The 11,690-nt window shown below is 39.3% G+C and overlaps 1 protein-coding gene across 1 annotated transcript in view; it reads left to right on the plus strand.

The window, feature by feature from the left end:
• Window positions 1–6,774, plus strand: part of PLCL1 (phospholipase C like 1 (inactive)) — a 202,655-nt gene extending 195,881 nt beyond the window's left edge. The window contains exon 6 of the mRNA XM_072121250.1: window positions 1,143–6,774. Coding sequence (XP_071977351.1) covers window positions 1,143–1,325 — 183 coding nt within the window. The 3' untranslated portion in view covers window positions 1,326–6,774. The remainder of the gene's footprint in view (window positions 1–1,142) is intronic.
• The last annotated feature ends 4,916 nt before the right edge of the window (window positions 6,775–11,690 follow it).

Genomic DNA, 11,690 nt, shown 5'->3' on the forward strand with positions numbered 1-11,690 from the left:
TGCTGATGTATCACTATAGCATCATTTTACACTGAAATGTATTTATAGTTCTATAGTAAATGGAATTTGCATTTTTCTACAGGATATTCACATTAGTACCATTGCTTGAAAGGACTGTCTAACTTAAAGACAATCTACCATCAAAATTAAACATGATATACCACTTATTCAGGGACTATGATTGTGGTAATGCTCTTATATTTGTTATCCATGGCCTCTTTACTTTTAAAAAAAACTTTTAAAATTATGCAAAGGAACCAGAGAGTCAGACCAGAGCCCCTCCATGCTGTAGCTTCACAGGCTTACACTCACTCACCCTTCAGCCTGCTCTATCAGCACCTCCGCCCTCTGCGTGCTATAGCACAGTAGCAGAAAAAGTTTTAGCACAGAGTGGAAGGGGAAAGTGCTTCTGTATTGTGTGACAGCCCGTGAAGCTACAGCTTGGAGGGACTCTGGTAATACCATAGATGTCTGATAAATGGTGGCAAAATTGTTGTGATGCCCTCCAGAACATGGGAGCACAAGTACTTATAAAGTCTGACAGTTCACTAAAATTGCATTGAGCATGTGTTATGCTTGGTGCAACCAATTCGCTCAGAACGAGTGCCAGAAATCTTGAATGTGTCGCTTCCCCACTCAGGTCCGACAGAATTCACCATCTCTTTTGTAATGCGCGTTGGGTTCTGGTGCATGGAGAGGGCTCACAGGCTGAGCCCCCGTGACTTCATCGGGGAGCAGCGATCCGTCGCCATGACAGCCTTGGGTCTTCCAAAGACCCGAGGCTGTCTCGTTTTAACCCTTTCATTACAATGTGTTATCAGCACATTGTAATGAATGAGGAGGGAAGCCAGCAATCGTTAGCCAGCGCCCCCATACCGTGGTGGATATATTAGGAGGCTTGATGTGACTCAGGCTATATGCGACTTTGCCTCTGAGAAAAACTATGCCAGACTCCGCCCAGGGTAGTTTTGCATAAAAAGGACTTTAATGCCAAAAAACAAATCCTGATAAATGACCCTCTTTATTGCTATTCCTACATATCCCTATATTTTAATTATATGTATACATATATTACTTAGTAATCTTTGTAAAAAGAATTAAATTTACTTCATTGATGTACTTTTTCTCTCTTTAACTTGTAGGGCCAGGGAGATTTACTGAAGAATGCCAAAAATGAAGCAATGGAGAACATGAGACAGATCCAGCAGGCTTGTCTTTCTAGTGGGCTTAGCAAAGCATCAAGTACATCCACTGACCCAAAATCCAAACGCGGCCTAGAAGCAATTGCAGAGAAAGATACTGGGGAAGAAAACGGCCGCTTGTGAGGAAGAGAACCTTCTTTGAGCTGTCGGGTGTAGCAGGGTAGCCGAGAAACATTCCAAACTGAGATAGTAGCACTTATTGTGGTTACTGTTTCAACCTCACCTTCACAATTATGCCTACAAATTTTTTGTAATAGTGAATGAATGCGTGAAGAGGATTTTTTAACACTGACCACAAAGTGAGAATTCCCACAATGACAAGTTGTGCCATTTCATATCCATTACCATGTAGAGCGTTTGTACATCTGATGTCCCAGCAATGTACTGCCTATGAAGGACACTTTTTATAAAAAGTGACGGAAAGGTTATTCTCATAATTCTTAATGATGTGTTGATATGGAAAAGCAATGTAGTCATTCATTTATGGCTGTTTTAAAGTGTGAAAAAACCAGAGACTAACTGAATGATGAACCAGGGATGTTTAGGTCATGGAGATTTCTAGAAGAAGATACCAAGAACCCACCGTTCTTTCTAACACTGGCTATTTTATGAAAAAGAGACAATATCTATCAAGATCCTCTACCTTTGAGTCAACTTTTATTATCTAATTTCACCTTAAGGATTAATTTTCCATTGTAACATTTCATTTTTCCATGACCTTTTGGAGAGAAGCTTTTAGTTTTATGTCACCTGAGTCTTGTGATGTTCTTCAAGTTCCTAATGCATTTGTTAGTTGCTTAGGTACAGGGTAAGCCCATATGAAATACAAGCTTATGTGAGTGCAATAATACAAACCACTTGTGCATAAAGTGCTGGTTCAATGAGCACTAGACAGGCATCTCATTTTAATGTGATATACAAAGGGTTGTATTGTGCAATCCGTTACCATCGTACAGAAGTAGACTGATCACCAAGAATCCCACCACCAAGACCTCAATCAGTTACAGTAAGTGAAATGTGACAAGGCTCTGCAGGGTCTTATACATTGTACAAAGATGTCTGTGTGTCGGTCCTCTTGTTGTAGTTGTAGCCACTCTCTATCCTTATTATACTGTAGAAGTTGATCACAAACAATCCCATCACCAAAACTCGAAACAATTACTGTAGGTGTAGTCTGAGAAGGAACTGGAGGGTCTTAAGCATTACACAAGACTGTCTGTCTCAAGGATGGGCAGTATTGGTTCTGTTGACTGAGAAGATGTAGCCACTGTCTATCCCAGTAATGGCTAACCTATGACACGCAGAGACTTTCTTTCTGACTAACAGCATCTGGTGGTGGACCAGCTCTTCTATTGATGAGCAGTGCCCTTCCCTACCAAAGGTAAAGTACTCACTGTTTGGGCTTCACTCTATAGTAGCCCCTTTTCTGGATTCTCACAATGCCTGTCCTGTCGGTGGCAGATGCTTGGAAAAAGGTCCATTCCAGTGACTACAGTGTGGATAGGAGAGTCATCTCAGGCGTGTTCTCCTTACACTTGATTTTTGTAAAGCAGCTACCAAAATCTCACGTTCTGCCCGTGTCAGTGCCCTGATCCCACCATATTTACTTCTCAGCAATACTTGGAAAGAGAACACTCAATTAGAGACAATTACCCTTGCAAGACCTCATTTAAATATATAACTTGTTATTAGAGCTTCAAATATCACGGAATTATATATTTTTTTCTAGAAGTGACACACCAAGCGAGTTGAGCTTAGTTTTTGTGGTCTATCCTATTGATGGTCCTAAATGAGGGATTTCTAGTAATTCAGGGCGACATTAGGATATTTCATGAACTTGACGGTCACGCTGGATCTAATTTTGTCTTGGGCTCAGGAGCCTGGATCAAATACTTTTTTCATAATACACTAGGTGTGTTGTGTATATGCTCTTTTACCCATTGTTTTCTATTGCCCAGTATACAGTAACCTTTTTTAGATGTTGTAAGATTGTTTTAAAACTAAAACAAATTTAGGCTTTCTTCCATCTTTTAGCATTTCATTCCCCACGATGAAAATGTAAAAACAGGATGTTAGAAATCTTTGCTTGATTATTGAATGGGAAAAACTGAAATTTTGTATTGACATAAGTATTCAGACCCTTTACACCGCACCTGGTTGTAGCATCTCTGGCAGCAGTTACAATCTCCCCGCCAGGTTGGATGTGGACCATGAGTTACTCCTATGCTGTTCTGGTTGTGTTCCATGCGTCATCGTTCCCAATCTAAACCCAATCCGGCCCAGTCTGAAGTGCAAGGCACTCTAAATCTGATTTTCATTAAAAATATCTCTGTACCATCCAGCTATCCCTCAACCATGACCAGTCTTCATGTCCAAATTGCTGATATTGCCACCACAGTGCTTTATTGTAGGGATATGAGGCCAAAATGTTCCATCTTGGTTTTATGCGACCTGATACTCTTGCTTTTCACAGTCAGAGTCCTTTAGGGACTTTTGCAACCTCTAGACAGGTCTTCACATATCTTTCATTTAGTAGGGGCTTCTTTTGGCGTCTGCAGTGATGGGTTACTTTCTGAAAGTTTGGAACTCACCAAGATTGGCAGTAGGGTTTTTGTCACATTTTGGCTGCTTCTGATTAGTTCCAAATCTATTCCATCTTAAAATTATGAGTGCCCTTTCGTGCCCTTCTCCTGATCTTTACTTCCGCACAGTCTTGTGCATTTTTATTTGTAAGACCTTATATAGACAGGGGTTTATATTTCCAGTTATGACTTCTACTACAAGCAGCGTTTACATAAGAAATTGATAGTCTTATATGAGCTGATAGTCGATCCCAGTCTTGGATGTACTTATCTTCCATTGCCATAGGCTAATAATACACAAGATAGTTGATCTTACCATTTGACTGTTCCTGACTTATCCTTAAACATTCACACTCAGCATCCAACTGCATTAAGGGGGACAAACATTTTTTTTAATTTTTAATTATTAGCCAGTTCTTAAACAGCTCCAGCAGATACACAGATTATTGTATGTATAAACAGAAACACAACACATAACTTGGTCCATATATCACACTGTTTTGCTTTCTATTAGAACCAAATAATAAAATGGGATCTTAGATGGTGAACACTTAATTATTTAAGAACAAATAGTGACCAGCCACCTTGCTAAAAATCACTATTCATATACATTGAACATGTATAGTGTGCTGACCCTAACCGTCTATCACATGGCAGTAGTGCCAGGACTTAGGCCCCTTCTACACTTGCGTTGCAGATCACGTCAGAGTTCAATCAATTTTCGGTCAGCGTTTGTTCAGTGTCTTAGTTTTTCATGCACGTTAAATATGCGCGTGAAAACCGCATTGAAATTGCATTGAAAACGCACATGAAAAACTGAGACACTGAATAAACTCTGACCGAAAACTGATTGAACTGTGATGCAAAATGTCAGTTTTTCACCCACCAAACCCTGAAAAGGACTCAGGACTGAGCTCTATCTTTACTACGGCAATTGATGTGTGAAAAATGCATTGCACTTCTATTGGACGTGCATGTGTCTCAGAGTGCAATGCATTTTTGATGCGTCTCCATAGACTTGTATGGTGCGTTTTTTCATGTGCATTAAAAAAAACGTTTTTGTGCGTGAAGAGTGCAATGCAAGTTCTGCGCATAAAAAACGCGTAGAAAACACGCACGAAAAACGCAAGTGTAGAAGGGGTCTAACTGATCAATTTTGTTAGTTGAAAAAATAGATCAGCTAATAGTATATATTGTCGCAGGATGATTGACCAGGTATTTGACTTGTTTGACTTGTTACAAGTCTTTGGAGTGGTAAGGGTGACTTTTTTCTGCATGGCTACACTGATGATATGTCAATCTAGAAAAACATTTTTAAAACCTAGACAAAGTAAAAACAAAACTTACAGGTGATATTCTCTTCTAACCCCATGGATGGTTCCCCATCACTGAGTGACTTTTCAGATTAGAGTTGTTTTATTGGGCACTAATAAACAGACAAATAAAGGTACAAAATGCTTTATTTAAAAGACAGTCATGGCTATGCTACACAGAAATCCTCAGCCAAAGAGAAAACTGCTTTACCACTACTACACAGCGACTTTTATTTATAGTACCTGATGTCTTGGTACATTGGGATTCTCCACTGTTCCTGTGTTTCATAGTGCAGGCAAAAAAAAATGTCTGCTGTACGTATGCAGTCAGTAAAACCTTCCCCCTTCCTGTGAAGTCAGGTGAGTAGGGGAGGGGGGCTGTGATATCACCAGAGCTCTGAATACACAGCTCACCTTTACGGCAGTCCTGTAACAACCTGCACTGTTTTTCTCAGGTGCGCTCCATCTGTTGGTCAATAACGGGAAAGATTTTTTTTTTTAAATTGTGTTGTAGAATTAATTATTATTTATATTTCCTTTAATGGTAAAATAAAAAATTATACACATAAAATTATAAAAATGACATAGTATTTTTTAACATTATATATTTATTTGCTGTTTTTAATGACCAATTACCTAAGTTGTAGCTCTGAACAGAATGACATTATCATTGGAAAGACCTCCCTAAAACACTGTGTGTTCCCATGTTATGCTCCCAATCCCTAATAAAACAGCAGTAGTATTCACAACTGAAGCTCATTGAACTATCACCACCTCCCAAGCCCCGGACAGTGATGTCTCGGGTTCCCTTGTGGCCATCAGTGTAAAGTGGGGCTTTACCACAAATGCTTTGGCTTGCATTGCTTACTGTATTCTAGAAAACAGCTTAGAACAAAGTAGATTGTTTGTCAAGTCAAACCCTATGGACTACTGTACCTTGGTAGATCAGTCGATGGCTACTCTAATGGCATGTGACCCAGCCTTGCACCTGTGGTGGACAAAGCAGCCATATGTATTGAGTACAGCGTTCTGCTCTGATGTAAACCTGTCATGGTGTTAGAATTCATTGTGTGTAGTTCTAGCTCCTGCCTCTGACTACCTACGTCTCTTTGGTACTTTGCTTGAGTGTAATATTAATGTGCTCGTTTAACTGTTTTGATGCCAGGAGGAAGGACATGTCAGTAGACCAAACCCCTTCCCACCAAGTGGCAGTATAATATTTGCAAAGTATCTGCTTGTGAGTTCAGTTCGGGGGATATACTCTACCAATGCTATACTTTGTCTTGGTGGGAAAAGGACCTTGGACCTCAGGGCATGGGCCTTCCCCTGTTCTCAAAAGGATAATGGGCCTGCGTGTTCTCTAAGCAAGATAAAATACAAATCTATTTATTGAAGAGCACGGCTTTTATTTTGAAAAGCTACATTTTTAATGTATTTGATGAAGAGAGATATAATGTGCTAACTTTCTGAACTGAAGTAATAATTTAATATTTTGTTCTGATTTTTTTTTTTTTTTTTGGTTTATCTCTGTGTTAATCCCTTTGTATCCTTGAAGGTCTGCTTAATATTAACAGATTTTGGCAGTAATGGGGTTAATTTATTCTTAACCTTGTTTTATGATTAACACTAACATTTTATTTTGCACATTACTGGGAAATTAAACTCAACAAAATAAAATGTGTTTTGTGGTCATTTGGAAAGGACACGGACAATGAGTGACACTGGTCAGGATCTAGTTCCACCAGACCAATAACAGCTGCATTGGTCACACTATGGCTTCTCCAGAGACCCCTTGTAGCTGGGGTGTAACTAGGAGAAGATGGGCCACACAGCAGGCTTCTGAATAAGGCCCCCTTCACACTTAAAAAAAAAACATATCTATATGTATACTCACACAAAGAAGTTACAATCACACACTTATACACTAATATATACACATACATTTATATATACTTATATACATACACATAACGTTCTTCACAAATACACACATTTATACACTCTTACAAATATTTATACACTCCTGTGCAGTGCCATATACAAATGTACAGCAATGCACACACATGGTATGTATAAATACCATATACCACATACATATACACATCACATACATAAAGACACGCATGCAGCATATACACATCACATATACACACATATTCACTATATATATGTTATATAAATGTTATGCTGTACAATATGCATAATAAAATATATATAATGGTGCACATCCTCCATTCTTTAGTGTGTAAGGTTGGATAACGGGGCCCCCTGACACTGCAGGCCCCATATCAGCTACTATGGCTGCTAGCGCTGTAGTTATACCACTGCCTAGTAATGTTACCAAATTGTTTTCTCATATAAAATGACGGGAGTTACTTCATATCCCACAGCCGTCCTGTGGTAACAAACGCTAAATACAGGTGGTTAGACAGGGCTCAATATGTGCCCACCACTGCCAGATGAATTAAATTAAATATGAATATCCAGATGTGAATGCTTCTTTTATTCCTTTATAGTATGTCATTTATGCTATATTTTTTGGCATAAATGGTAGCAGATATATAAGGCTTTGGAGCCCTTGCCCCCTATCACAAGCCCTCTTTGTAAAGGTGGTCACATCCTGACTTCAACTTGCAACTTAAATGATATATTGCTTGTATTATGTATACAGTTATTTATTAATATAGTTATAACTAAATACAGTTATTAAAACATGATTATGGCATTAGAATCTAGACTAGATAATATCTACTATTCATTAGGGTGGTAGATCCTTACATTTACACTTCTAATGCAACATTTACAGTGATAGTTCACCATGCTAGATTACAACCCATTTGTGACTACCACACTGTTTGCTTAAGTGGATTGCTGGCACCTACAGTATATATACTCCCCACAGTGGTACAAAGGAACTGTCTGATTAGCAACTGACCTGGCCTGGGCAACACTCAAGAAATGTGCGGTATTACTGGTAGTTAATATTTCCCCCACATTTTTGGAACTTGTTGTTTAAATCCCACCCCTTAACTTCCTGGAACCAACTCATGACTATACAACACTTGCAGAACAATGTATTATCTGTTGAAAGTGTCCTTCTGCCATGGTGCTCCCATCCTGAGGTCCCACATCTCTCTGGTTCCACAAACTGGTCATATTTTTAACAACGAGTTTGAAAAAAATAGAGGAACTTTACAGTGAACTTTACTTACGTTTTTGGTCCTCTCAGTCTGCAGATAGTAATCCTCTTCAGAATCCCTTTAGAATGTAATGATATAGAATACTGCGTTCAAGAAGGTATAGTCCATATGGCAAGTGTGTTGTGAGGAAATTGTCCCACCTGTGATTATTAGGTAATCCTCCCCTTGTTCGTTGGAAGTGCACCATATATACCCTCCGTTTGGGGGTTAGACAGATAATGAAGAAAATTCGTAAGATCCAGCTCTTTAAAATGAAACTTCTTTATTTTATCATCACATAAAATTGGTCGTCATACAGAGGTATTCCATATAGCAGCTATGCGTTTCGAGTTCAGAAACTTCAGAGGCTCATGATGAAGAGTCTCTGAACTTGAAACGCGTAGCTGCTATATGGAATACCTCTGTATGACGACCAATTTTATGTGATGATAAAATAAAGAAGTTTCATTTTAAAGTGCAGGATCTTACGAATTTTCTTCGTTAAAGTAGAAGACTTATCACCAGAATTTTACCTCTCACACCAGTGATACCTGCTGGTAAAGGCTTAAAAGTCCTCAACATATCACCCAAAATTATCTGCCCCCGAGGGACTGTACCTTAATTAAGGGGTTTTCCGATATGGATATAGAGTAATATTCTGAATAGAAATGTCATGTTTTCTCCAGGCTGCCAGTGAACCACACCTCCCTCTTTTGATTGACAGCTCTGTCTTTTCAAATCTCAACCTGAGCTGACACAGCTTACCAATAAAAGAATCGAATGATAAACATTGGAAATTAGAGTTATTGGCGCTGACCACTATCCTGGGAGCCACCACTATTCATAACCTGAGCTCACAGGAAGTCCCTTTCCAGTCCACTTCCTGTACTTAACAGAATGCTGTCCCTCTTGCTCTATGGAGAATTAAGCAGAGAGCACTGTGTGGGAAACTGCAGATCATCTCACCATTTCACGTACCCTGCAAAGGGTGGAGTCAGGTGGTGGTGGGCTGGCCAAAATAGACAAAGGCAGAAAAAGTTTGGGAATGATTTTACTTGTGGGAGGAGGCAGATTTATGATGGGCATCCATGCTGAACTTTTCAACAAAGGCACAGTGGGTGGGGGCGAGTAAGGTTTATTGTGCCTGTTCTTAGTAACAGGTTCCCTTTAAGGGAAATTATTACCTCCATCTAATTTGTGGCATCTGTTATGGCTCCAAAATCATTTTGACACCAGTAATGTTATCCATTCCTGGGGGAATTACCAGAACTATGGAGGCCAATTAAGAGCCGAGATTGATGTTTAATGAAATGACCATTCAATGTATGTGTCCATCTAAATGGGTATTTAGCATTACAGACTGTATAATATTTCTCATAACAAGTCAAAGATATCCGCGCCTTTGGCAGGTTCCCCATCGCCTGATGTGGAGCATTTATACTTCACTAACATCTGTACTCGGCATCATTAACACATTAGGTCATGTAGGATGAGTTATTAAAGTGTTTCCAGTGAATAATATAAAAAAGGAAGACACAATGTGACAAGAAGCATTACATGGATAGATGACATCATTCTGGGCACGGACTGAGCCCATTGTGCTTGTATATTACACAGCAGTTCAATAACAGTCTGGGAAATTGGCGAGATATGTTATCATGGGATATTGGATGCGGATTAAATCATTGTGTGGATAAAACTAACCCAACTCAGCTTTAGGAGAAATAAAAAGAATCCAAAAAACAAAATGCAGAAATAAAACTTTAAACGTCCCATTACGACTTTCCAACCTGTGTCCCTGCAGCTGTTCCGCCTCGATGCCCAGGGGAGACCAGTTTATCATATACAGAATGCCGCAGATTTTATATCATCTATAGTTTGATACCAGGAACATGAGGAACAAAGTCATGGTCACCTCTCACACCATTTAGGGTACATGCATGAATATTCGTATTTGCCATATGAACAAAGCAGGGCCATCCTCTCCTTATAAAAATGTAACTCACTTTATTTTCCAAAAAAGTTAAAAAAAATTACCACCCAAATGGGTGTCAAAAAGACATTGGGGGAATTTATTCAGACTGTCATTTTAAACAGCCATTTGTAAAATTCCCCCAGGGGTCGTCTATCTTCTAAGAGGTTCCAGTCTCTTAGTAGACTTGGGTGTAGTCTCTGCAAGGTCGCACCCATTCAGACCAGGTCAACTAGTGTCTCCACCTGTTTTCCAGTAGGGACTATAGTAAATGTGGCAGTCCGGAGCATTCACATTCCTGCCCACCCCAATTTCCGCCCTGCGGGAAGGGGAGGGGAACACTCCAAAATGGCGGGTCAGAAATTTGGCAGAGAAGACACAAAAACTCTTTTTTAAGAGTTGCATTTAGAAATTCTGCACCAGGAACTACGCAGTTTGCTTACCTCCACACTGCCTAGTAGGACAGCGTAGTAAAGGGGCACATGCGCAGTGAGGGGTAGCGAGCCGGCTTTCTGCTCACTATGCATGTCGGGATTGACACTACGTCACGAGTGGAAGTTGTTATAAAGGGAGGTTGTGAGAGAGGGTTTGGGGGTGCAATAATAATGAGCGAGGGGATGGGCCAGTGCTGCATTCAAACTAGAAGCTGAAGGTAATCCTTTTGGAAAGCACAACCCCAGGACATCAGTCTGTGAGATGCCAGGGAGCCAGGCAAACTTTACCATACAATATTTCTGTACCATTCATATACAGGAAATTTAAAAACATGTATCCAAACTATTTACTGTCTATTGTAAGCTGTCCCCATTAAAAAAAGAGCCCTGTGGTGAAAAGTTCCCTTTAAGAGCCTTTGTTTCTTAGATGGGTGTGCAATTTCTGCCAGGTCAGACCAGTTTTCCAGCAGAGACCAAGAGGCTTTACTGTAGTACTGGGGGTATGGAAAGTATTCTGACCCCTTTAAAAATTTCACTCTTTGTATCATTTATCTTATTTTTTTGCTCGTTTAAGCTCATTTGCACCTTGATGACCAAGGCCTATTTTTCCAAACCAGCATTTGTCACTTTATCCGGTAATAACTTTCAAAGGCTTTAACTTACTTAAGTGTTTTTGAGATTGTTTTTCTGTTACATTTTGTACTTCATTTTGTACTTCAAAATATTTTGCTAAAAATGTTCAAACTTCAAAAAGTCCTGGTTTTCAAACTGATAGTCTTACTAATATTTACCATATCTCAGCTTGGTGTTGGCGTCATTTTATGGGTGTCCTTTTATTTTATTACGAAGCTAGAAAGATAACAAATCGAACAGCATTCTCTTAAATTTTCAAGAAAATTTTAGAATCAAATAGAAACCTCCCAGATATCACCCTATTCTATTAACTTCACCCCTCTATGTATTTTACAGAAATTCAAACAAAATGAAGGTTTGATTTGGAATTCACTA

Source organism: Engystomops pustulosus, chromosome 8, assembly GCF_040894005.1.
Source record: "Engystomops pustulosus chromosome 8, aEngPut4.maternal, whole genome shotgun sequence".
NCBI classification, from domain to species: Eukaryota; Metazoa; Chordata; class Amphibia; order Anura; family Leptodactylidae; genus Engystomops; species Engystomops pustulosus.